General features: G+C 39.3%; 1 protein-coding gene across 2 annotated transcripts; it reads left to right on the forward strand.

Annotated features, from left to right (window-relative positions):
• Positions 1–2602: 2602 nt before the first annotated feature.
• On the forward strand, positions 2603–25447 carry UBE2D3 (ubiquitin conjugating enzyme E2 D3). 2 transcript variants are annotated; one of them, XM_014261868.2, is made up of 8 exons: positions 2603–3040; positions 17309–17372; positions 17458–17489; positions 19951–20028; positions 20861–20966; positions 22295–22388; positions 22893–22942; positions 23960–25447. In XM_014261868.2, the coding sequence occupies exons 1-7, from the start codon at positions 3017–3019 to the stop codon at positions 22939–22941; spliced, it is 447 nt and encodes a 148-aa protein (XP_014117343.1). In that variant the 5' UTR covers positions 2603–3016; the 3' UTR covers position 22942; positions 23960–25447. The 2 variants fall into 2 exon arrangements, with proteins under 2 accessions (XP_014117343.1, XP_005517546.1); XM_005517489.3 differs by lacking the exon at positions 22893–22942 and having other exon boundaries at positions 2604–3040.
• Positions 25448–27827: the final 2380 nt, after the last annotated feature.

Below are 27827 nucleotides of genomic sequence, written 5' to 3' on the forward strand. Positions count from 1 at the left end.
ATATGAAGAATCTATGCAAAAAGAATATACATGCTGTGTGTGGTAAAACTGAGAAATTCTCCGTATGGGCACATCAACATATTCAGGTTTTGAGGCCTTACTTGCTCAAATTTTCCTAGTGAAGCAAAAAAGACCATTTGGTTTTATTTATTCCCAACTACTGAGGATAAAATACATCACTTTTACCTCACAATTTGAGGAAAAGAAGGTGAGAATGAAAAGTATAATGTTCTCCAAGCAGAACTATGTGCTGTGACTTGCAGAACTGGTCACAGAACTGTGACTGCATGTCTTGTTTTTCATTCCTACACAAGCCATAATTTTTTATTATTTTTCTCAAGTGTATTCAAGGGGCATATTTGTTTTTTAAAAATGACCAGCGAGTGCAATAGAGTGTTAGCCTAATCAAGTTTACTAAACTAAAATTTGCAAATCTGTTTCTGAGAAATGGCTATAAACAAGAGCTATCCAATAAATTTTAAATTCTCTTTGGGGTCAAATGCTAATAGAGATATTGAATTTAATATGTAACAGAACTTGATTTACCAGATTAACAATTCCTGTTGTCTTAAATTAGCAGGGAAAATTACACACTGTCAACAGTGTGTTTGTGCTGTTCTTAATTTCTTTCATTATACAGAAAATGTGAATCACAAATCTGATCAAAAATGTTAATAAAAAGTCATATTAGCGGTCATTAATCTCAAATAATTACAAAATGTAGAACTGGAATACTGCCAAGTAACTAAATCTCCTAAAATGACAATAATGAAGCTCAGAAAGTTTGTGAGCAATTTACAAGGCTGAGGAGGATGTCTGTGGTACAAAGATAGACACGCTGGTGATTTGGAGCAGCTTAATAGCATCCGTAATCCAAAGCAGGAACAGCAAGGTGTTCTTCAGCAATATTCTTGACTAAGATGATAAGAATGAAAATCAAATAGTTTGGAATTACGCTTCCTGAACATGCTGTTCAGTACAATTAAAAGAATAAGCAGAAAATGAAGACTACATAAGGAAGTTGCTAGGATTGGTTTAGGAGATCATACCAAGATAACTGGACTTTACAAGTACATGGCATTTTTTCTCTTTAGCCTGTAATAACAGTGTTAAAAAACTATGGCAGTCTTACTACAGTGCTGTTTTTAAAAGTAATAAAAAAAACTTTAAAAGTAATAAAAAAACCCCACTGCTCTCCTAATCCTCTGATGCCTATTGTCAAGCTTCATTCTGAAAATGTTACAAAGTAAACTTTTCTGAATATTTTGCCTTCTCCAGACCAGTAATAATTAGTATCTTAGACAGCAAGATAACACTACAGCATTGTAACAAACACAAACTGAGTCCAGTGTAATTATGTGGACATCCCCACTGGCCAGCAAATGCCTTATTTGTCACTCTAATACATCCCATCATTACAGCAGAGGGGCAGTCAGGCAATCTTTCTCTTCATGTTTCACAGAAATGGTATAGGAGTCCTTCCCCATGTAGAGAACTATATATAAACCTGCACGATTTATTACTGTGAGAAAAAAACACCTGAATGAGAGTGATCTGTTGGCCCACGTTGCTCAAAATAAAAAGCCCCCAAGGAGCTGGAAGTGTCACAGATGGTATCACTGTAAGCAAAATAATCCTCATCACTCTAGAACTACCGAAAGGGTTGTCGTGAGCTGGGGATCAGTCTCTTCTAGATCGTCTGCTGTGAGGGAACTAGAGGAAATGCCCTTAAGGTGAGACAGGGTAGCTTCAAATTAGGCATTAGAATAATCAATGTTCAGGTGGTCAGGCATTGGAACAGGTTGCCCAGGAAGGTGGTAGAGTCACCATTCCTGGAGATGCTTAAGACGTGTCTGTGACTGGCGCTGGGTGATTTAGGGGTTACAGTGGTAACGCCACGTTATCCTTGGACTTTTATGATTTTAAAGGTCACTTCCACTTTTGATTATTGTATGATTCCACTTTTGATGCGTCTGACCCTTGTACTGACAGTCCACGTCACCGTATCTTCCCTTTCGTGATGCTTTTTCCCCTAGACTGAGCCACTTGGTTTGATACCCTGGTGCGTGTCGATATGCCACTAAAAGAAGCGTCCAGGCCCGTTACTCTTAGACCAGGCCTGCGCTCTTCCTGGGCAAGAGCAGAGGTTTAGCTTCGTCACTCGCACCGCGGCGAACGGTGCAAACCCCACGGCTTTGGGGCTCCTGCCTTGCTCCGTTCCCAGGCGGGCGGTGACCCCTCCGCGGCGCTGACAGCCAGCTGACGCGCGGAGGAACACCGCGCCGCCGCGTCAGCGGGCGGACCTACATCCGGCCGCTGCCGCCATTTCGCGGGGAGGCGGGCGGGGCGGGACCCTCCGTCAGCGCTGCGCGCCCGCCGCCGAACCCCGGGGGCCGCCCAGCTCCGGAGCCCGCCGCGACCCCCAGGAGCCGCGGGCAGGAAGAGCCGCACAGCGGTACCAAGGCGGCGGCGCCCGCCGACAGCCCCAGAACCTTCCTTCCCCTGCCCCGCCCGTTCGCCCTTGGCCCCGCCTCTCGCCCATCGACCCCGCCCCCGGGAGCCGTTGGCGGCGGCGTGCCGGGCCCGGCCCCGCCTCCCTCCCTCCCGCGGCGTCCGGGCCTGGCCAGCGGCGGCAGCGCGGGGCTCTCTCGCCCTTCTTCACTCGCTCTCCCCTGGGCGGGCGGCGCCTCTTGGCTTTCCCCGCACCTCGCACCCTCTCCTGGCCGTGACGGGCGGCGGCGGGCGGAGCGCTCCCCCGGCAGCCTCACGGCCCCGCTGCCCGCAGGCAGGCAGGACTTCGGCCGGCCGGCCGGTCGGGCGCCCCCCCGGCTGTTTCCGGAGGAAGGAGAAGAGCAGCTGCCCCCTCCCCCCTCTCCGCCTTCCTCCCCGTTCTCCTCCTCCTCCTCCTCCTCCTCCTCCTCCTCCTCCTCCTCCTCCTCCTCCTCCCTCCCGGCCCCCCGAGCGGAGCGCGGAGTCACCGCGGCGCGTAGACGGGCCCGGCATTCGCACACACACAATGGCGCTGAAACGCATCAACAAGGTGAGTGAGCGCCGCGACTCCTCCTCCTCCGCCGTCCCCCCCTCCCCCTTCACCGCTTCGCCCTTCTTTTTATTGTTATTTTTTGGGTATTTTTTCTTACCCTTCCCCCATCGGCTTTCCTCCCCCCCACCCCTCCCCCCCGCCCCTGGAGAAGACGGGCAGGGGGGAGAGAGGCGGAGGCTGGAGAGGCCGGGAAGCGGCGGCTTTTTCCGGCGGGGCCGCGGTCCGGCTGGGGCGGCGAGGCCACTCTCTTTGGGCCTGAGCTCGAAGCTCGGCCCTGGCCCATTCCTGAGGGCGGGGGCCGGGGGGGTCGGACAGAGGCAGCTCCCGGGGCCGCTCGGATGTCAGCGCAGCCCGGGGTCGCTGCCGCTGCCCTTCCGCCGAAGCCGGCCCGGATGGCGCCGGCCCGTGTGTGCCTGGGGGTTTCGGTGCGATGGCGGCGCTGCCCGGGGCAGCAGCTGGGCCCTTCGGCCGGGTTTTCCCCTCCGCTGTGCAACTTCTCTCCCGCATTGTAAGATGGCGGCGGGTCCGCCTGGCCCGGGCGCTTTCCGGGATCCCTCGCGTTCCGCAATAACGCGGCACGGACACACGGAGCAGCCACCGCGGTGCTACGCTCGCCCCGCAGTTGCCCCTCTCCGCCGCCCCGAGGCCCTCCGGACCCCCGGGAATCCATCGCCCGTCCGGGAATCGCTTCCCCTCGCGCCCGGCGGGAGCGCGCTGCGCGCCGCCGCCTCCCCCCCCGTTGCACAATCGGAACCGGGTGGAGCAACTTCGCGGCGGCTAACTCGGAAAAAATGCCGAGGTGATGAAAGTTTGTTGGTTTGGTTTTGGTTTTTTTTCTTTTTTTCCCCCCTTTTCTTCTTTTTTATTTCTTTTTTTTTTCTTTTTTTCTTTTTTTTTTTGTGGTGGTGGTTGCTTTTTATCAAATCTTTCCCAGGGTGAGAAGGCTCCCGGAGTGAAGTTGCCCCTTGGTAGGCTTAGGTTTTCTTGGCAGGTTTGAGAATTGCTGGGATGTAATGGCAAAACGCGATGAGAGCGCAGCGGCGTTACCGGGAAGTCGCTGTTGGTCCGTGCTCCTTACGCGAGCTACGTGGAGCATTTACGTGCTTCAAGAGCTCAGAGGAGTGAGTTGGTCATCTCATAGCCTGCCAAGATGGCAGAACGTCCTGAAATCGGTGAATTTCGGTGCACAAAACACCTTTTGTAGACACTGTGTAAACTTTGTGCCGCCTGTTCGTCTCGCTTTAATTTCACGCAGTGCTTGTGGTTGTATTTTAGACAAAACGAGCGTTTTTTTTAATGTTTTTAGTGAATGGATAGTACTGTTACCCTCGAAACTTTTAAATCCATTCCGGGTAGCTAGCTGAATGGATTGCCTTTGAATTATGGCTATGCTCTGGCAAAAATTTCAAAACAATTCCTTTTGAATCTGCCATCAAAATGTCCCTGTATTAGTGGATGATATCACTTGAGTTGAAACACAGCTAGGATACTCCCTGGTATGCTTTGTCATCAACTCATGCTTGTGAAACACGTTCAGGTGCTGCAGGTAAGAATTTACTGTCAAATGTAAACCAAGACAAACCCCCACTTACGTAGTAATCTGGTGGTCAGAACCTGAAAACGTTTCAGCGTGACTCTCAAACCAGTAAGTCATCTCTGACTTCAGCGTTTTGGCCTGTTGTGTACAGTCTCTTGTATTGGTCCTTACATTCTATTGCATTGTGTAGTAGCAAGGTTTTTCCTATACCCAGTGCAAGAGTTTAGGATTTGGAAGATAGTTGAGTTAGGGTTTCTCTTTTTGCCTTTTTTTTTTTTGGTGTGTGCATGTTTGTTTGGATTTTTCTAATCAGTTCAATCACACCACACTACAAGATATACTTATAAATTCACATGGAGTTTGTAGTTTCAATTTTTGTATTTGCAAGCCTGGAAGGTGAACTTTATTTGTGGAATGAAAAAAACCATACTTTGCATGTTGCTTTCTTTCCTCTACTGGTTTCCAGTACAAATGTTTACAGAGGCTGATGCTGACATAAAAAAATAGCAGGGCCAGTTCTGTAACAGAGTGGTTGTGAATGTAATTTTAATCCTGTCAACCAGTAAAGCCCAGAGAGAACAGCATTGTCACTGGTGAGCTGGGATTCCTGTCTTCCAATTGTAAGATCACAGATCAGACCTTGGAACTCTCTGCTTCCTTGCAGTATGTCTTTGGCAGTAGATAAGAACAGGCTAAGGAGAAACCAGGACCTCAGAACACTGTAATCACACATAGCTGATTTAGTTTGTGTTATTACTTGTCAGGACTAGAATTCACTGTCTCCTGCAGCAGATGACATCCTGGATGTACCAGTGAAGATATTTTCAGTCTGTTTGGCTGACTCCGTCTTTGTGGACTTGATGTATCAAGCAAAATAACATTCTTCATTATATTGAGTAAACTAGACTTTGAGACTCTGTAAGTGTGTATGTGTGTGTGTGTGTGTGTCCCTTTAATCTGAAGTCTGTTACACATTCAGAATACAACCACTATTAAGACATAATTGGCAAATTCTACTTCTGTTTTGAAAATGAAAGTAAATGAGTATTTATGTGTTGTGTTGTGTACTTCTGGAACACCCTCTATAAAGCTCTCCCCAAACTGAAGTAGTTGTCAGGTACACATCCAATCCAGAAAGATTATTGTTATGCTGGAGTTTGTCATGTCATCGGTGCCATCTGCTCTGGGGGCAGCTTGTGTTCAGTTGGCAAAACTCTGTCCTTGATACGGCTTTCTTTGCAGTTGTTTTATGATAACAAGCAAGTTCTTTTCCCATGGCATAATGTGAACATGCATCTTAAAATTGAATATTTTCTTCCCTGAGGATGAAATTTTTCCCCAATTTTTTTTTTCCTCCCCAGAATTACCAAGAAATTCAAGTTGATTTATGAGCATGTATCTAAATACTTGATGCACGCTGTAAGCACATTGTCTTGGTCTGAAGTGTCAATGGTGCCTGCTAAAAGCACATCCTGTAATTGCTGCAGCATGCTGGAGCTTCCGCTTCAAGTGATGATGATCCTGTAGCAGGGAAGCATTTATGTAGGAGTAGGGAATCAGGAATGCATAAAATTTGGAAAACTTGGAAATGTTATGTCATGGTACACATCTGTTTTATCACTGCTATACGCAGCCATTAAAGTCAGGTAATACAAGTGGTGTAAGTGATCTTGATAGGCTAAAAATAGAATTAATACAGGAGATGTATGCATGAAATGTCTCATCTATATAATCCTTAGGAAAGGTTGTGCCTGCTGTGTTTTATGGCTGTTTGATTAAGCATAGCACAAGCCAGCATCATTATATTGGAATAATTTATTAGAAAATCTTAAGTGGAGTTTGCATCCTGGAAACTGAAGGCTGAAGGTGGCAAAACCATTTATTGCTATTTAAGTATAGATAGAAGGCTTCCATTGACACTGGTGGAGTGGAGGCTGAATAACTTTTCCTCAGGCTGTAGCCTCCAGCACTGTTCCTACATGCATAATTAACTGCAGCTTTAACCCCCCTTCTCCACATGCTCATAGTGAGAAACCCTGAAAATATAGTATTTTTCAAAGATGAGGTGTAACATACATTAGTGAGGACTGCATGGAAATATGCATTAATTTAACCAAAGTGGAAGAGTTACAAAGCCTGGTTATTACTTTATTTTTAAACTGCTACTTTTTTCTTTTGAACTTCGTTTGAATTAAAAAAACAATCTGTAATAAAGCTGGTTGGAATTAAGTTTTCTTCTCTGGATGAAACCCACAACACTTTTGCGGGCAGTCTTGGATTATGTTTGCTGGGCTTTTTCAAAATAGTTGAATAACTTTAAGTTATGTGACTGAACTCATGCTTTGAATGAGTGTCTAGAAATAAGTCTGGATTTGTGTGTTTAGGGGCTTAGAAAGTTAAGATTAGCTAGCTAACGAAATTCAGTTGATATAAGCGGAGTTGAAATGCTTTAAACCTTTGTAAATGCTTGATGTACTGAATTACCTTTTTTACTGTTATTTCACCTTAACTATTGTGAATATCCAGGGCTAGACTAAGCCCTGCCTTGGGTAGGTAGTTCAGCTCAGCAATTGCACTTGGTGGTAGGAAGGGTCACATTGAGCCAGAAGGTGGTGGTTGGTTTTTAAATCGTGGTACTGCAGTAATGGAGTTTGGGAGGCATTGAAGAACTTAAATGTGTTTTAAAAGTCAGAATAAAAATATTTAGCCTTAGATGAAAGCTGTCGTCACTTAAATTCTATTTAAGATTCAGCTTATCCAAATAGAAGTGACATTTCTATAATGAAATTATTTTCATTAAAATGAAAATAATATTTCTTAGTTGGGTAGGTTTGGTTCGGTTCTCTGTATTGAAGACCAGCATTTATTAATAAAGTATTGGATGTGTTTTAAGAACTGGTCATTTTTTTATGAGAGAGGAATACTGATGTTTCCTTCACTAGAAAGTTTGGACTGAGAACTTCAACGATTTCTCTCGTTAATTGAACACAGTGCTTGTGAAACAACTTCCTAGTCAGCATAGAACTTTGAATGTGTACATTGGAGTGGGAAGAGAATGGGAATTGTTATCTCACTTAAGTGATTTACAGAACTTCAGAGATCAATATTCCATTAGATGGGTACTTTTTGCATTCTTTAAAGAGAGTCCTCCAGTATATCAAGGATTTAGGTGGGATTATGTATACAGAATAAAAAGGTTGGCCAGCTCTTATGATCTTTATAATCATTCCAGCTTTTAGCGATGTGGTTTTGAAAGTAAGTCTGTGCTTTTGCTGTTAGTCCTAGTGTAACATTCTTCTACAGAAGGCCTTCACAGAACGAGCTCCTTCAACTTCCTGCCCAGTCTGTAACCAGTTCTGGGGCTTTTCTCTGAGCTCACAGTTAATGGGTAAGGGAGTGGAGAAGGATGTAAACAGCTGTAAGCAGCAGCTGTTGGGTACTGAACAGTGAACTGCCTCTTGCCGAAGGCATCTCTATTCCTTGTGGAGCCCAGTTCCAGCCTGGTATTATCCCCTACCCATGGATGATGTGTTCTCTGCATCCCTTGGGTTGAACTGTTGGAGGAGAGAGAAGGATGGAGGTTCTTAACTTTCTCTGAGATGTCAAATGGCAGCTGGTAAGGAGGAGTGGGAAAAGGCTGAGCTTTTGTGTTGTTCAGATTAGGGCATTGATACGTCATCCTTGATAAATCTTTCCGTTGCAAATATGAAGGGTTTGCCACTTTAACTGTCTGCCCTGTGCTTATGTCTAAGTCCCTCCCCTGTGCATCAGAGCTGGCAGATGGGAACTTGTGGTCTGCACTTCAGCATTAGGTCTGATCTCTCAGAATAAGCTGACCTCTGTTGATGGCTTTAGGCTAAGATGCTATAGCTGACATTGGAAGGGCTGAGTTACAGACTTTCTTTCCTGTGATTGATTCGATGAAGTAACCTGACAGTAGAATATGTAGAAAAAAAAATAAGAAATGAAAGCAGCAGTGTGAATGTGTGTGTGAATATATACAACTGGAGTCAGTAGTGCATTTTTAAATGTGGTTGCTTTTTGTCAAGTTGGTTTTATCAGAAGAGAGTCTTAAATTGTGTTGAGTTGCACATGCTTGACAACTTTGTAAACTTTGGAATATAAATTTTAATGCCTCAAACTCTAAATGAAAAATGCAGGAGATTAAAAAAAAACAAAACAAAACCAACGAAGCCAGGTTGTTTTCACTGGTCTTCTATAGGGCACTGATCTGGTTAAATTTGGTAATTTTTTTTTTGGCTTTAACCAAAGCTGGGAAAGCTTTGCAAAAAAAAATAGTTAAAATTATATTCACAAGTTGAATTTTGTGTTTAGGTGTTTGGCAACTCTTTGTAAAACACTTGGATGTAGACAAGGTTTAATACTGGAAAATAGAGCATTGCAGGATTCGGGAATGAAAGTGAAACAGATAGGGGGATTTTTACCAACAGTAAACAAGAGTATGAAATTTTTGTGTAAAAGAAGCCTTTGTTCTGACCATCATCCCTTTGAGATGTGTGATACACTAGACATGACGTCTTTAAGATCTCCTGCAGTTTTTTCCACTGTAATGGTGATGGATTTTTATTATGGTCTTAAGAAAGCAAGATGAGAGGATTGTGGACTGTTTTACAAATGTTATGGCCCGGTAAAAAAAGGTGACCAACATTTAAACCTTTCCACAAGCATCTGGACATTGGAGTTGCAAGCTGAAGTGAGTGCAAATGCTGAAATGCTTCAGGTCTTTCTGATGGGAAGGCAAGAAGATGGTGTTAAATATTAACTTTATAGTGAGCTTTCTCTGTAACACAGAGTTAGGTTGGCCAGGTGTTCGTCACCTCTGTGAGCTCTTCTAAGTTTCTAGTAAATATAAACAAGGCAGTACTCAAAGCAGTATTTCTCAACCTTTGTTGGCCTATTTGAGTAGTAATGCCAAGAAATTCTCTTAAATCAGATAAATGCAAGGTTTGTTTTTCCTTTTAGCCTTAGTTTTAATTTTTTCTTGCCTTGAATAATATAGGAGGATCTCCTGAACTTCTATTTGCCACATGAGCAAGAAAGATGCACCCCCCTTCCACTCCCCTTCTTCAGGGTGCAGTCTTCTCATAAAGATGCTCTGAAACTTTTTTTAAAAAAAACTTCCCTCATTTATTTTTTAAGATCCTTCTGTGTACATTACTATTCTTTAGATAGCAGAGGTGGAACTCAACTGTAAGAGCAGTTGTACTCAAGATAGTTTTGTAGTTTGTTTTGGTGGTGGTTGGTTTAGTTTTTTTATGCTGTTGTCTTGGTGTGAGTTGATTTTGTGTGTAAGTGTACCTAATCCTATAGGCTGGCCCTTAGAATGATTATGGAGGGAAGTTACGGAAATAGCATAATATGATAGGGTAATTGTACGCTGTAGCTAAGGCAGTGTAGTCAATCCCATATAGCTGTGTCCATAGAATGCACCCCTATGGTATACTGTAATAACTTTCACATGCATCTTTGTATGCATACAAAATATGGACTGGTGAAAGTCAAGACAGTTTTTTTAAAAGGAGAGCTGATTTTCAGAGTTTTTGAGGCTAATTAATAAATAACAGAATAATATATCAAGCTACTGCTAAGCAGTGAATTCACCATGCTGATTACAGACATGGTATTACTTGTTAAAATATTGATTTGATAACTTTTTTTTACACTGTCCTCATTTTTTTGAGAATAAGGAGAATTCTTGTAGCTTTTCAGAAAGTGCAGACTGACTGATGTTGTGTCCCATTGAGGCCACTCGTCATTTCTACAAAAACTTCTCCTGCAAACTGCCAGTCTCCAAAGTTGTTGTTTGTATCGTCTTGGCAAACTCTGGGAGTCTTCTGTCACATGGAGCTCAGGGTGTACAGGTGCTGCTTCTGATTATGTGTCGAATGTTGGTGGCTGAGGTTCTGCTCTAAGTTACTGTGCCCTCAACAAGCTGAGGGGCAGCATGTTGGAAGGCTCTTGCACAATGCTGCTGACCTCCAGCCTCTAAGGAATATTAAGCCAGCATTTGTTTGAAAATGTCTAGCACAATGCCCAAACCTCATTTCTGAGAGGTGGCCATCAGGACAGAATGCCTTACTTCTTTCTAACTGCATCAATTTACATTTGTCTATACTGAATTTCATATGTCCCTTTGTTTACCAGTCATTCTGTTTCATTTAGCAAGGTACATCTTGGTGTTTCTCATTTGGCCTATTTATACTAGTTACCCTCTTCTTTTAGGGCTGCATTGTAGTCCTGGGTTACAGAACCAAAGATCATTGTGATTCTTGCAGGAAAAAACTCCCAAAGGAAAAGGCATGCTAAGTTTCAATGTCAGATATTCGAAAGCTTGGAAATGTCAGAATTAAAATACCCAGCTATCGCTGAATTAACCACTGAGTTAACCAGTGCTTCACTTCACACTTGTCCCTTCAGTGTACTTCAGCCAGTGTATACAGTCCTCATTCAACACTGAGCATAGGGGTGTTTTAGTAAGTTCTGCTGTTTTCAGGGTATGGTAATTGTTACAATACCTCAAAATTTGCGTTAAGCGGTCAGATTTTCTTCATCTTGAATTAGAAGCTTCTGTGGTTTTGGTTACTTTAGGAGAAACAAACTGTACTTTTGAGTTCAAAGCAGAGCTACAGGTGTGTAGTTGCCACCTTTTTTTAAAGTTTGTTCTGAAAGCCTTTAGGGAGTGACCAGGAAAGCAAAGTCTGTAACTGCATTCCCTTTCCAGTTGGATCGGTCCAACTACTCTGCAAAACACTGGAATAAATAGAGAGCCATTTTAGTTGCAGTAACTCTGAAATTTCCCAAAAACCATTACCTGCATTGTACACCTTCCAGATTTCAGAACAGATGAGAACAGCTGTAAACAATACTCTCATTCACAAAGGGCTTGTGTACTAAAAGGTAGGTTCTTTGAAGAGATAGTAGGTAGTCACCTGAGTAGTTTGTATCACAGGCCAAGTACACTGAGTGATTTAATTACAGTGGCACAGCAGTCTGGCATTTCCTTCCTTGAGTGAGAGGCTTAAAACATGAATATTTCAATGTTTGTCTTTTATTATACCACGATGGTATTACGCTAGGCACTGTGCAAACAATATGTGGGGTGTAGGCTGAAAAATCCAGTATGAAGGACTGAAGGGAGAACCATGAAAAACAAGCAGAATAATCAAAACAGAGAGAATCACAACTGTTACATTCCTAGTTGTGTTTTGGGTTTCTTGAAGACCTTTCTGTGCTCTTTGTCCTTGCTGTTTTCTCTGACTGCTTTTCATATTTGCATATCTTCATAGTTGCTCTAATGTCCTTTAATCAAGAGGAACCTACATCTTTCTGTATCTTGCACTGCCATTACACATTGCTTTTATCTATTTATTATTTGCAAAAAGGCCAGCTTGTTTGAAACTGATAATTTTCTGCTGGTTACATTTGTTTTGTAATGTCTATTGTGCCATTGCTTTCTTACTCAGCTTAGAAATCCACATTCAGTGGCCTTGCAGACTGTTATTTTCTGCTTCCAGGTGTAATTAATTTCCATGCTGAAACGAATGTTTCAAATGCAGGTGTGTGGGATGAAGCAGTAGTTCTTTGCTGCTTGACACTTCTTAATCTTCAAACAGGCTTAAATGTTCTTCCCCTCCCTTTATAGCTGCTTCCAATCCTTCCTTCTTTTTTAAAGCTGTATTCAGCTGTGAGCTAATGAGTAAGACTAATGCAGTGATGAATTTTTGGTTGCCTAGAGTTTGAAATACCCTGTTTGACACATCATTAGACAAGCAGTCAAGTTAATAAATGTTCATTTTTTGATTGGCCTAAGTGGTGTTTTTTCTCTTTGTCCTTTTTGGTTTGATTGGGTTTTTTTTGGGTTGAGGGGTGGGTTTTTTTGTGTGTGTGCATTGTGGGTTATTGTTTGGGAGGTTTTTGCGTTGTGCTTTGTGCTTTGTTATTTTTTTTTAATTTCTGATTTAACTGCGCATCACCTTTCATGTCCTCCAAGTTATTTTCTGGAAATGTAAAGCAAATTAACCCCTTTATGCTTTCTTGAGTACAAACCAGAAAGCTGCAATGTGTAATTTTAACAAATACTTGTGTTATTAACCGATACTAAATGTAACTGTGGAGGACAATCTTCAGTCATTCTGGTTGTAGTGATCTTCTATGACTGTGTTTAAGTCAGCTGTTGCTGTCATTAAAAGTAAGGCCTGGCTATTTCTGTTGTAAACTAAAAAAATGTAGTAGTGCCACAAGAGAGTATGGAATCTGACAAATGGAAAGAAACTGGTGCAGATGCTGCATTATTTGGTACCTTGTGAGAAGGCAGCTTGGTAGGCACCAGGCTGTCATTTCTTACAGAATTTTCCAGAACCTGAAAACTTCTGGTTTATTGTTCATGCATATTTGGATGAGATATCCTTTGTCAGTCTTAAAAGTTTCTTCATTCTTTAAAGGGCTTCTGTAATCTTTTAAATAGCTGGTAGAGGGGAGTTGTTTGAGAGATTTTTTAGCAACTTAGCTGTCAAGAAAAGAAAGATACTTCTGGTTTTATTATAGGATCATAGTCCTGCATTCACACTCACATGTCAAAGTTTTGAATCCTTACTTGAAGCTTAAGCTATCTTTTCTATGTTAGTTGTGATTATATTGCTGCAAAACAAGCAGGTTAATGAGCTTTTTTACAAGTATTCTTTTTCTTGAAAGTACTGGTTTGTATTTTTTTGTTTCGTTATCAGCTTTCTGATAAATGTGTATTGAAAGAGAAGGGAGGAGATAAAAAATAGGGCTGTTTACCAGTGAAACTGAATCTTGATAGAAACCTAATGTGAAACTGGCAAAGGACAGTGATGCTGAATTTGTGTTAGAGCAGATCTGTCTGTTGCAGATAGGTACTGCTGCTCTATTTCTATTGATCTCAGTTTTCCAAAACTCTGTTGCAGAATTGTACATGTATTGCTCCTTGTCTGTGTTACATTGCTGTTGTTCTCTAACAGTAGCATTGGTGCTTACTCTTTTAACAATGTTCTAGTCTGTAAAATGGTGAGTGACTAATCATCCTTGTGGAGAGGTAGAACTATCACACTTTATATTTGGAAACTGGGACACAGAAATGGTGACATGCTGGAGCTGCACCGGAAACCTCTGGCAGTGACAGAGACTGTTGGTCATGGTTATAATTCAAGACTAATCCTTTCCGATAGGTGCATAGCGTGTCACTCCTCACCAAATTTGGTTTATTGTTTCTATGTAAAGTATTTCACATTTGCTGCTTGAAAGAAACCAGAAGTTTTCTTTTGGTTTTTCTCTTAAGCCACCTCTAAATTGAAAAACTAACAACTTATTCCAGGAAAATGTGGGTTCTACTTAGGGGATTTTTACAAAAATTCAGGATGTAGCTTAACCCCAGAGAAAGGGAAGGCACTACCGAAACCATGTTAACAAAAAGAAGCAAGTTGGAGAAATAGGTATGGTAGAAGGAATATGAGAAGCTGAAAGCTCTTATATATAAAAATATTAGATTAAATATTTATTTATTATAGAATTGTTAGTCTTGATTGCTAAGCTGAGAAAGTAGGTTTGTATTTATGTTGCTGAGTTGGAAGCTTTCAAAAAAAAAAAGCTCCTTCCTTTCCTTGAGCAAAATGCTTGAACTGCCCTCCAGATCTCACAGCCCACGTGCCTCTGCTTGTTCAGTTTCCAGTTATTCCAGTTTGCCTGTTGTTTTCAGTGGAGTTGTAGCTTTCAAAAGGAGGTACTTTTTAAAGTTACTCACAACTTTCCACTCCCTTTTTCCAAAAAGCCTACCCTTTTTGTGTAGATTGATGAAGTTGGTCTGGTGTTACTGTGAACCAGGTTTTGCTTCATGTTTGCCCAAGTTCTTCTACAGCCCTTCACACTCTGCTGAAGCAAACAGCTTTACTTTAGCTGAATAAAAGTCTGTAGACTTTTCTGACCATAGTACCCTGGAGAAGCAAATACAAGAGCATGTGCCACCTCAGCTATTTTCCCCAAATTTATGGGTGAATTACTTGCTCTGTGGGTGAAATGCCAACTGGTATATCATTTGTACCCATAATTATTTGTATATTGAACTGCTTTGATTAGCGCAATTAGGGTGTTTTTTCCTACCTGAAGTGTTTTGGACCAGACAAAACTTTAGTCCTTTCCTTAGTGAAGGTCACTGCCACTTTGTTACCTTGAGCAGTTCAAGTAGTGAAAAGGAGTATAGACATAAATTTTGAAATTATCTGAGTCTGGAATATTGAAATTCATTTGTTTTAGCTTTTAAATTATTTTTAGTATTACCAAAGTTTTTTTTTGCACAAATGTTTCACTGGAACTTACTAAATTCAATATATGAATTACATCTGCAAATAACTTTCCCTGGTTGAATTATTGATGTTGAATTACTAATTTTCCTGCTGTGGTAAAATACCTATTTTTATCTTGAGTACTGAATTCTTACTTCTCTGAAGATAGTAGTAGCTTTTGAAGACCTCTCTAGTCTAATACACATATATCTGACAGTCTGCTTTATGCTGATCTTTTCTCATCCTTGTCTTCATGCTACTCAGCTTGATAATTTTCATAAATTGCATGAAGACCCTTTTCATAGTTCTTAGTCCCTGTGATAGTTTAAAAAAAACCTTGAGGATCTTGATGTACTTCCACTGTTAAATCAGTAATAACTGTACAACTGCATTAAAGTAATAACATTTGTTTCTTGCTGCTTATTTTACTACTACAGCTTACTTCAAGGGACATGATACATTTTTTCCTCTCAGATTTTGGAGTGATGGATCATTCTTAGAACTGGAAAATACATTTTGATGAGAAACAAGCCTGACTAACAAAACCTGCTGTATTTGTTAAATAGAAAAAAATACCCTGAAAATTAAAAAAAACAAAACAAAAAACTATCAGAAGTGTCTTCTGCATTTATCATTTGCCTTTACATGAATAACATAAACCTAAGTTAACAAATTCTCCTGGGAGATAATGAACAGCATATGGACCTAAGAAGGGATATTAAATGTTATCGGGCCCCTCATAATATCTAATATCTGGAGAGTGTAGCAAAATTTTAAATGCATTCATTGTGATGATCTGGAAGGAGCTGTTGCCCACACTTCTACAAAAAGCAGCAGTGAAATGATTTGTACTATTAACTTCATTGTGCCATTGCTTATCAAAATTGTTACGGTTTCGTTTTGTAAAACAGTCTGATGCCAGTGCAAAATGGAAATACTGTTAATTGGAAAACTCGTAAGAATTAACACATGTAGGGAGGGGAAACCTGGGACTAAATTTTCTTGGTGTTGGCAGTGCAGGGGATTGTTGTGGGCTTTGGATGATGTGGTTTTGCTGTTTAGTGGGTGATGTTTGATTGTTGTATGTTCTTTTGTGATTGTTTTTTTTTTTTAGTGTATGGACTTACACATGTTGAAGTGGTATTATTCTTTCTGTGTTTGCAGGAGCTATCATCTTACCAAAGAGCAAGGTTTATATTACAAGAAACATAAGTTGGGTTTTTTTCCTCATTTTGTTGGCTTATACTTAGTAAACTTTTATGAAGTGCAGAATCTGTGTAACTTAAAGGATGTACAATTAGGATCTACCCAGGCAAGACTTAGCTGTCTGGTGCAAATATGCTTATGTTCCCAGTATAATAGGTATGCCTGGCTTTCTTAAATGTCTGACAAAGTTCTTGGTTGAATGGCTTGTATAGACTTCCAGGAAAAAAAAATAAAACTTGAGTGGATCTGTTAATGAATGAAATAGGGGCTGAATATTTTGCCTTTTCTCAAGACTTCTAGATACCTTGACAAGTGCAGATTTATCTGTAGAAGCTCTTGAAGCCCTCTATAAAGTGAAAGGGAGAGCAGGGGAGAAAGTAGGTGGTTGTTACATGCTTTAGCTGAAAGTGTAAGTTTAATTTTAAGACGCTGTCTGAACAAATGACTTGTGGAGCATTAAAAGAATTTAATGGAGAGCTTCTTTGTTTCCTCTCAGTTGTATTGTTACTACACAAGGAATCCTCCATCTGAAATGTTTTTTTCCATTCCTCTGTAATGGTGAAGGGAGAGAACTGTTTCTGCAGTTCAGTAATTTTTTATTTTAAAGGTCTAATTGTATTAAATGTAAAGTTTAAAATAAAAAATACAGATATTTTGCCTGATTACAGCACTTGCCAGCCTTTTGAATTTTCTTGTCTTCTTTTATCTTTGCAAGGTACGTCCCTGATGCAGGTAGTGGGTAAAGGGAAACCAAGTTTCTGTGGCTTTTTTTCTGGCTGTTCTTAGTTCTTATGGCAGATGTTACATACAGAGTGATTTCTGTTTCATGAAGACTCATCAACAGTTTTCACTCTTTCCACTTTAGGCTTCTCTAGCTAAGACCGAGTCCTTGTAAATCTTGATCAAAAAGTGATCAGACTTTGCCAGCGTAAGGCTTTGCATCCTGCTTCTTTCTTCAGCAAGAGTGTTTTCACAGCAGTGATATACATGTACCTGGAAAGGCATAGTCACTGTAGCAGTTTACCTTCATGGCTAGTTTTGGTGCTCCTTTGTCTATTATTATTGACATTTTTGATACTGATAAAGTGGTTCTTAGGGTTGTTAATGGCACATTCTTCTGTGTTTGTATATGGAAAAACTATTAAAGGTTTTTGCTAGATGAAGTGAAAATTACTATTTTTGTTTCTTTTTGTTTTCTTAAAGGAACTTAGTGACTTAGCCCGTGATCCTCCAGCACAGTGTTCAGCAGGTCCCGTTGGAGATGACAGTAAGTAACTTTAAGTTTTATGTTTTTTTCTGCTGACTCAAAGCATATCATACCTAGATAATAATGCGGAGTTTTTCTTTTGTAGTGTTTCATTGGCAAGCCACAATTATGGGACCTGTAAGTATTCTAATTCTTGTGATGTAATATTAAATGAGTAGTTCCTACTGAGGAGAAAACTGTGGGGTTTTTGGTTTACATTGGTTAGCTCTCCTTATCCAGCTCAAGTTCTAGAAGCCTTCATTACAATAAAGGAAAATGCAGGAGGGGAAGAAACCCACCAGTTACTTTGTTGTTGCAGTATTTTATGAGGACATGTATTTCAGCTGAAATAATATCTAGAGCAATGTTAGGTATTGTTACTTAATACTTAGAAACTTTGTTTGCATTTAACTTTTTCTAAAGTCTTAATCTAGCATGAACTTTGTACTAGGTCCTGGTACTACTATCAGGAATTAGTTGGGATGGTTTTGTGTGGATCTTAGAAGGGAATCCTTATTTGGTCTGGTGTTGTAATGCTGAGATCTTGAATAATTGAAGGAATAGAATGGGCAGTAATCACTGAAATGTGAGGTTTCAGTTATGAGTGCAGAAAAGTCAGTGTTAAGTGTTCAGTAAGTATCTAAAACTTTAATGGGACTTTTTCCTCATTAAGGAAGCCAGATGTTTGCTTTTGTTGAAAACAGCCTGGAAAAAATTAATACCTGGAGTTTTTCGGTTGTCTGTGTTTAAAAGACAAACCTTTCTGTAACTTGGGAAGTCAAGTCTTTGGTGAGACTACAAAGTAGGAATTAAATGTCAGTGGTGCTGAATGACCCTGGCTTTATATATAGCTACAAGTGTGTTATTAGGAGGTGTCTGTTAGAGGTTCAGTGGACTGAAAAACGTCTCTTCATCCCAAAGTACCTGGTCATCATTGATTGTGACTAGGTACCTGAAAAATATAGAGTTGTTCAGTAGCTATATTAATGCTTAAATGGCAAAGAGTGTTGTGCACTACACTGGGTATGATGATTCTACCTGGCTGGTGTCTGCACAGTCATGAGGTATTAAGCATTGGTTGAATTTAAATTGGGATTATTATTTTTAGTTTTCCCTTGTGGTTTAATAATGTACAGTTCCTTTCTTCCCAATGTGGTTTTCGTGGTGTCAGAAGGTCTGCATTCCTATTTCCAGATTGGGCAGTATCCTGACAGAAGTGACTGTGGTGTTAGTAGTTCTAGTGCTACCTTCAATAACAGACAGGGATTGTAGAACCAATCATTTGGTCTTCCACCTCTGCAGTAGGATATTGTGATTTTCCTGGATAGGTGTATGAGAGTGTGCTTTGTTTTAACACATTTTAAGGAGGAGTTTCTGTAATTGATAAAATGTATCCCCAGAATATGTCCAGTGAAAGGTCTGGTATTTTTTGGCTTCTCAAGGCCTCATATGGTATCTGTTGGCCAAATAAAAGAGATTATATCATGATCACTAGGTTTAATCAGAGAGGATAAGGTATAATCTGTATGTTGAGGATTTGAGTTCCCTGTCTTGTCTTGCAGTTTTTTACTTTCTGGAATTTAAGTAATACATAGTTACTTCCTTACATCAGTGAAATATTTTTGCAATTAAGATGAGAATTCAATTTACAAATAATGCAGAAGTGTACTGTATATGCTTCAAATTCATTTTCCCTAGCCCACAGTCCAGAATTAACAGCAAAGTATTCTTGAAGTTAAACATGGAAATTATTAGCTCTATTTCAGATATTTAATTGTAATTTTGAATTAAAAACCTTTTGCTTCTTCCTTCTTGTAATTACTAACTTAATAAAATCCCTATTTAGTCACTCCAGGTTTTTCTTCTCCTTACTATCATCTTTTTTACTTCCACATGTTGCTTTACTGCTTATAGTTGACACCTGAGTGAATTATCCCAGTAATTCTTTCCTTGGAGTAGAGAAATGTAAAATACTCTCTCATACTAGATTACTGTGAATTTCTAATGCATAAAGACAGGATAAAATCACTTAAATTATGATCATACTTCCGTCTGTTTGGTTGTGCTGGTGGGATGGGTGGTTGAGTTTTTTTATTGTGGCCTTTTGGGGTTTTTCCAGGGAACAAGGATCTACCTGTGTACTCACAGGTTTTTTTTCAGGGCTGATGCTAAGGAAAGAATTTAGGAGGGAATGGGAATCTGTGACCACTCTAAACTTGGGTGGTCATAACAAATAAACTCCAAACACTGAACTGGAGGTTTTTGAATCTGATGGGACCCTCACTCTGTTAACGTTACTTCTTGGAGCTATCTTAGAAACATTTGAATACTTTTGCCCTGTAGTCCTGAGTGGATTGTCAGAGCTGCTAGGTTTTATGATGCATTAGCTTGGAGAGGTCCACATAGAAAGTGATGATTATGTGTTCTGTATTACATACTTTAGGAAGTAAGAATTAAATTTTAATTATGTCTCACTGGTATTGGTGGATTAAACATTTTGGTTCAAATAAATTTCCTCTCCATTTATTTAAAAACAAGATCTTCAGTGATATTTAATGCTAAAGATGATAATAGGAGAATTATTTGTTTGCTTTGACAGAACGACAGTCCGTATCAGGGTGGTGTATTCTTCTTGACAATTCACTTTCCCACAGACTACCCATTCAAACCACCTAAGGTAAGTATTGTTGTCTCATTTGTGAAATTAGAGTTTCTTAAAGAACTGAGTATAGGACAGAAATTGTCAGCATCTGTGCTGTACTATTGTCAAGTTCTCCTTTCTTTTCAGGCGTTCTTATGATCTGTTGGATGTCTGGGTCCCATTCTGACTAACACAGGAATGAGTGTGTTAGCATATTCTTTACGAGCAAATCCATGTGTGTGGATTCTGCATGTCTTGGAATATTTGGCCTCATTTCTGGTTCTCTTAATTGACAGGAAAACTTTTAGTTAGCTTTGTGTTACTATAATAGAATTCTTGCCATGGGACTGTCAAGTATTAGTGTAGGTGTTTGGATTGGTCTGTAGGAATGTGACACTGGGTAGGGATTTACTTGCTGAGTGCCTAAAATCAAGTGAAGGGGTTATTTGATAGGAATTTGGCAGTAATTGCAAAATATGGTCTTTCTTGGTAGCTTTATCAGCCACTAGCTTAGTCTTCCAATTTTCAGTTAATATGAAGGCGTACCCTTGGAGTGACTGCAGTTGTTGGAAGTTCCTTAGCTCTGTGACAGCAGCGTTGCTGTGGTTTAGGCAGTGCTGTTGAGTGTTTTCATCAAAGGCAGCTGGGATTAAAACACTCATATTTGCCCTCTCTGTTTTAAATAACGCATGTTGGGGACTCAGAGCTTGTGGCTTGGGTGCATTTCCCTGAATTTGATGCAGCTTAAGTGCTTAATCCTTTTCTTTCAGAGTAAATTGAATTGACTGGTGGCTTGGCTGAGAAGAACGGGTGCAGCTATTGTCATAGACCCAAATGCACTCTTTGTTTCTTTTTTTTTTTGTTGCAGGTTGCATTTACAACAAGAATCTATCATCCAAATATTAACAGTAATGGCAGCATTTGTCTTGATATTCTAAGATCACAGTGGTCTCCTGCTTTAACTATTTCTAAAGGTAACTTTCATGAAAGGGAAATATTTCCATCTTGTGTTGAATACTGTGCTTTTTAGCTTTGATTGTGTTAAGTGCTTGCCCATCTCTTTGATTTCTCTTAACTTCCCTTCCCCATTCAAGCATATGTTTTGCCAGTTTAATGATACTGCTTTTTTAATGGATATTTTTTTTCTAACACTTTCTTCTCTGTGGCTGTTTAACGCTTTGTCTGGTCACTTTCTTGCTTCAGTATTCTTAGCAGAATTTACCAGCTTGGGCCCAGAGGAATTTGCTGGTATTTGGATTGAAATAGGCCTGTGTTACGGTGTTTGAGCTAAGGCTAAGAAACTGCTTGTTTGGAGCTGCCCATGTAGATACATGTGCATATTAAATGAAAGATTAATTGAAAGTTAGTTTTTAATACTGATTTGCATATTTTTTTTCATCCTGCCTAGAGTTAAATTCATAGTTCTATTGGCATATCTGTGATAGATGAATAAATCTGTTATTGATACATACTGCTTTCTACCATGGTGCCCTGGCATTGCATTACATCATGAACTAAATTTACTGATCCTACTTCATGATAAATTGATGTTGTGTTGCAAGAGAAGGTTTGTGGCTTTCCTCATTTTACTACAGTAAATAACAGATAATTCTCAAATATTTTTGTGATGATCAAATAGTTTTGCCTCAAAGCCACTGGTCACTGTGGCTTCAAAAGATCCCTCAAAGTGCCCTTTTGTCTACAGAACTTGTAACTCCTGTCTGTGCAGTCAGTTTGTCATTTGAATGTGGATTCCCTACATTTTAATGCTTCACTATTTTCTTCTAAAGCTTCTGTGAGTTAGAAGATGAAGTTCTCATAGTTGCCTACAGTGTTACTGAGTTTTTTATGTGTGTAATTTTATCGGTGCAGACCAGGATATCCTTGCCTTATGTACAACAAATAAAGAATTCAGTTGGATTTAAAAACTAAAAACTTAAATTTGAGGATTTTCTAGTTTTGCTGATAATCATCATGGATGTGCTGTTCATCAGAGTACATAATGTGCTTTTGTTGGCTGCTATGTTACATCATAGTGCAGGGGACAACAGTGTTGTTCTCATGTGTGTACTGACAGCTGTAAGTGTTGGGAAATAGGAAGCAAATAGTTCTTACAAACCTTTAAGTTAGTCTGAGCTTTTTACTTAAGAGTGACTTATAAATTTATATTGGCTGTTCATCAGGAAAATACTTCTTAGGTTCTGTCCTGTGATGACATTGTGCTAATGTAAAGATCCATGCTCCATTGTTTCTGTGATTGCCATTCCTCTTTTGCTATTGAGAATGTTTTGTTTTTTTACAGTTCTCTTATCCATTTGTTCACTGTTATGTGATCCAAATCCAGATGACCCACTAGTGCCAGAGATTGCACGTATCTATAAAACAGACAGAGACAAGTAAGTACAGAATTGCACAAGACTGGTATTTTAACAGACTGTAAGAATGCGTTGTGAGACAGCAGTTGTGTTCAGTGAGCCTTTTGTGAGGATCTGAGATGGAGAAAACTTGTGTGTCAGAGAAGTGAGTAGTGAATAATTTAAAAACAAAGGAGCTTAGCATCTTTGAAGTTGTGGGTGGAAGAGACTTATATTTTTCTCACATGTGTGGAAGTATTTTACAGTATATATATTGCCTTTTTTTTTTTTTTGCTTACTGTGCATAAATCTGTCTGAGTTGATAGATCTTCCTAGCAAGTCAAAGACAGTTCTTTGTTGTTTTGATGCCTTCATTTGGCCTTAAATTTTGGTTCTTCCCTTGAAAATGGGCATCAGAACTTTTTTCTCATCTGTGTTGCAATAACTTTATTTTCCTTAGATATCTTTAACATTTTGCACAGATTTATATGAAGAAGATTTTGGGGGTTTTATATATATTAATGCTAAATACATTTGTCCAATTAGGTACAATAGGTTAGCAAGAGAGTGGACAGAGAAATACGCTATGCTGTAGGGTAAGAATATTTGCAAACTGTGGTGCATTTAACAAAATGGAAATTTGTCAGCACTTGGGTGCTGCATGCTCTAGGGCACTGGATTAACTAACAGATAATGGATGCACCAGTTACTGAACATGGAAATTTAACAGCTTGATCTGTGGTTAGTGTGTAATGTATTGGCTAGTCACTATTTCTCACAGATACTACTCTTGCATGACCAAAAAAAAAAGTTAGTATGAAGTAATTGCTGAGTTCTTAGCCAGGTTGTCAACTTGTTCTGGTAAGTATTTACCCAGATTTTGTCAGAATTTGGTTTAAAGTGATGCCCTGTAGTGAGACCTTATATATAGACATGAGTGAATTCAGACAATAGAAATTTCAGTTATTTTTAATCAGCAGTGTCTTGTCTTCCACATATAAACTAGGAAATGTATGAGGATTTTTCTGCTTGAATAGTTAATTATTAACTTCTTACTGACAAGCATGGAGTTAAGTGTTAACTAATTGTCAGCTCAGTTCCTGTGGAAGTAGTGTGGAATAAATAGTCTTTTAATATTCTTATAAAATTTTGAGCCATGTATTCGTGTGAAAAGAATATTCAGTGCAATGAAATGTTTAATGTTGTTTTTCTTTACAATTGGAAATTTGACAGTTTGTATCCAGTGATATTATTAAGCAAGTAATCTTTACTTACGGCGTGGGATATACCGTAATCTAGGAACAGTATTCAGATAAAATACTTGCCTTGTTTATTCCATCTCAGATAGTCTCTATTGCTTCTCTTTCATTTTTTTTCATAACAGATGTCAGCAAATTTGCTTGTCTTGAATTTAAAGCTTTTCCTGAAAACTAGAGGATATCTATCCTAATTGGTGTAGGGAGGGGATTATTCAGTTTTTTGAATTTAAGTATGTCTTGGTACAGAGAGAGACTTCTCAAATGTAAAGAGAATAAAGTCATATTTAATCATAAATGTTTAGGAAATCATCATTTTCATGCTGATGTTAATTTAATTCCTGGTTTTGTCTTCAGGTACAACAGAATATCTCGGGAATGGACTCAGAAGTACGCCATGTGATGCTACCTTAAAGTCAGAATAACCTGCATTATAGCTGGAATAAACTTTAAATTACTGTTCCTTTTTTGATTTTCTTATCCGGCTGCTCCCCTATCAGACCTCATCTTTTTTATTTTTTTGTTTACCTCCTTCCATTCATGCACATGCTCATCTGAGAAGACTTTAGTTCTTCCAGCTTTGGACAATAACTGCTTTTAGAATCTGTAAAGTAGTTACACAAGAACAATTGCCCAAGATTCAGATTTTTTTTTTAATGGAGCATGTGTATTATGTGGCCAATGTCTTCATTCTAACTTGGTTATGAGATTAAAACATTCCTCACTGCTCTAACAGATACTGAAGATACCACCTGAAGGGGGGGAGGGGAGATGGGTTCAGTTTTCTCCCATCAAAGAAGTAACATTGCTGTAGCAACATCCATCTTGTTCCAAATATTCCAGTGTTAGAGAACTGAGGTTTTATTATATACTTCTGCTCATAACTGATGTGTCTGGAGAATTGGTACTGAATCTATAGCATCAGCAGAACAGAAAATGTGATGTATCTTATGCATGTCAATAAAGGAATGACCAGTTCTTGTTTTACAGAGAATGGAAATTGGAAGTCAAACATCCCTTGTATTCCAAAATAGGGTTTAAGAACATTTTTGTAATTCATTTAAATTTTGTTAGGAGGCTTGGAGCTATTAGTTAATCTGTCTTCCAAAACACTGTTTAATATAGCACTGAATAAATGATGCAAGTTGTCAATGGATGAGTGATCAACTAATAGCTCTACTAGTAATTGATTTATTTTCTTCAATAAAGTTGCATAAACCAATGAGTTAGCTGCCTGGATTAATCAATATGGGAAACAAAATCTTTTGTAAGAGCAAAGCTGGATTTTGTATATACTGTTGGCATTTGCCTCATTGTTTAACATCAAATAATGATGTAAAGTTCAATAGAGTGACTCTTCTGCCATTTTCAGTTCTAATGCTCAGTCTGTTGCAGGTTGGCACATTGCTCGGCCTGGTGGATGCAGAATTAATAAGCTAACATAGTTGTGTAGCCGTAGTAGGGGGCTGCACTCGGTGCTGGGAGCCCAGCGTTCAAGGATGGACTTGGGACCCAGCAGATCTGAAGTGGTGTATTGTGGAGATACTTCCTGATGCACCTGTGTTTGCTGACTGAGAACCTTTTTCTTCACCTTGTACACTTGACAACTGAAAGATCTTAATGTGGGGTAATGATGAGGCAAAAAAATTATAAAATAAAGTACTGTTTTGATGTGGGAATTGTCATGAGGCTGTGTTGAAGTGACTTTACTATGTGGGATGTTCGTTACCATTGAAAAGGATTTGTTCAGCCATGCTGCCATTTACATTGATGACTATTTTAATGCAACAGACACTTTCTTCATGTCAGGTGACTAAACGTGAATAAAGACTCATTGCTATTGGATTTTTGTTCTAAAAGAAACATTGTCTTGTGCCATTAGTTTATCTTTCAGCAACAAGGGCATTATTAAACATCTCTTTCCTCCCCTCTTCCTTCATATTTTTCCTTGTTTAATTTTTTTGGTCTCCATTCTTAACATCCATAGCTTCATTTTCTCTAGTCTTGTACTATCACTTTATTGTGCATCTGTGACTTCTCACTGGCACCACTTTTGCACTGCTTATAGTTATGTACATTCTGATTCCTTGTCCCCACATGGATGTGGAAAGCTAGATGTAAAATAAATGTTAAACCTTAATTTTTATAAAAATTTGAACATGTAGTTTGGACATGGTTTGTTCTGGTTCTAAAGTATGAGAGTGAACTTGAAATACTCAAGTTTAGTTGGTGTGGAATTTAGAAACCCGGGCTCTCTTTAGCAGTATATGCTGCAGTGATGACTTTCTGAAAATTATTGATGAAGTTGCAGTTCATTTCTGCTTTGCTAACCAACTTACATCATTTTGCTGGGAAATTGGAATACAACTACCAGTAGCATTACAACTGAGGTAAAAGTCTGTATTTTTAAGCTTACAAATGTGCTGCTCTCAATTGTTTCTTGTACTTGTGTTGTTTTCGTGTTTATTACTTTGTCCTCGGAGTCACAGCCACTGAAATCACTTGCATGATCAACTAGGAAGATGTTCTGCGAGGTGGAAGGCAGCAGGTGTTAGAGAACACAAGCAGTGTGCATTATGAAGGGTCAGGAAAGAAGGAAACAGTAAAATATTATGTGGAGGGTGGAAATCTTGTTTGGACCAGTACCTGTTTCTTTTTTGCATCTGTCATGTTTCCACTGTAATAATTTTTTGTAATTAGCGGGTGTATATTTTGACAAAAGACTGAGGATGGATTGTAGATATTCTAGATGCATGCTAAAGATCTGAAGTGGGAAATGGCAGGTGTTTTGTCCCTGAAGCAGACTCAGTCCTGTCTGGTGCAGGCTTCCTGCAGGAGTCACATTTGGGCTTCCTGTTCAAGCAGGGAAGCAAGGGGAGGAGCTGGTAGACAAGAGCTAATATGGACAAGGTGAAGAATTCAAAGACTTGTCCAAAAAAAAAAAACCAAACCCAACAATTTTTATTTTTTTTTTTTTTTACAATGAGTACCTACCAAAACCCCAGGTACTCTAAAAACTACATAGAGGATCTTGGTACCTGTAGAACATAGGGAGGATGGAAAAATTTCCATTTGGACTTGATGTAGAAAAATCAAGGTTTTGGAAATGTGAGTTGTCCTGTCCTGCTGTGGTAATTTTTTTTTTTTGTCGTCATGATAAATGCTGTGATAATAGCTTCAGAGGGGTCAGCTCCATACTAGAAAACTTGGATTAAACAAAATCTATCTATTTTAATGACTTCTATTTGTGAGTATAGAGAACAAAATGTCAAGACGTAACAGGGAAAGAAACTACAGTGTTCTTCAATATTTTTTTAAGATTGATTGCTGTGTTTAATTGGGGTTTGACTTTACCAACATAATTGCAGTCAGTTTGTTCAAGTTTCACTTGAAAAACCTTGAGTGGTTTTAAGCACAAAAAAGTATTTTTGGGATGCAGGAAAAACTTGATCTCTAGTATTGTCTAGGGATTTTTCTGGTCTTTCTGTCTTCTGATGCACACAGCATCTGTTTTTGTAATAAAATGAGTATACACACATTTTTGCATGCTTGAGTAAAAACATTCTTCTCAGTTGCACTGTGCTGTAGTTTTTATATTAAGATTACAGATGCTAAATTTTTCTGACAAGTCTGGCTTTAAGCAGACCACAGCAGCAAGCTTTGCTTGCTTTGGAGGTATGGAACTACAATGATTAAAAAGACAACCAGTTAGTAGATGGGTGTGCAGATGTACAGTATGGGTCCTGTTAGACTGAATAGTTGCTTATGTAGAAAGGAGTTTGCATTAATTAGCAGGTAACACAAGGATTTAAACACAGCCAGAAATGGTCTAACTCTATTGTATTATTTTTTGCAGCCTCCCTTCAATTTTTTTCTCTCTAGTAATTTTATTTCAAACTCCTACTGCTTTAAAAAATAGTGTTTTAACAGGCATTATCATCTGAAGCAGATATTTTAGGTCCAGCAATGTGGCTGGTGATTCAGAAGTCTTCAGTCTGCATATCCCTAGTAAAACTTAAAGCATAGTTGGGATTCAGCTGAGGATGTCTTGCTCTGTTTATAGCTGTCCAAGAAATACTAGTTGTTTTTCCCTGATTCATTTGTAGTTTCATGCATGCAAATGAGGCTGAGACAAAACCCTCTTTATTTAAATTAAACAAATTAGCACTAGAACAATGGAATGAGATAATGCATGATCAGTAAAGGATCTTAAGGTATAAAGGTT

Source organism: Pseudopodoces humilis, chromosome 6 (genome assembly GCF_049639895.1).
Source record: "Pseudopodoces humilis isolate 2021_Gansu_Grassland_sample_001 chromosome 6, ASM4963989v1, whole genome shotgun sequence".
NCBI lineage: Eukaryota > Metazoa > Chordata > Aves > Passeriformes > Paridae > Pseudopodoces > Pseudopodoces humilis.

Coding starts and splice junctions, on each gene's coding strand:
- UBE2D3 (XM_014261868.2), top strand. CDS start 3,017: ATGGCGCTGAAACGCATCAACAAG. Junction 17,490..19,950: donor AAGCCACAATTATGGGACCT/GTAAGTATTCTA, acceptor TTGCTTTGACAG/AACGACAGTCCGTATCAGGG. Junction 20,029..20,860: donor ACCCATTCAAACCACCTAAG/GTAAGTATTGTT, acceptor TTTTTGTTGCAG/GTTGCATTTACAACAAGAAT.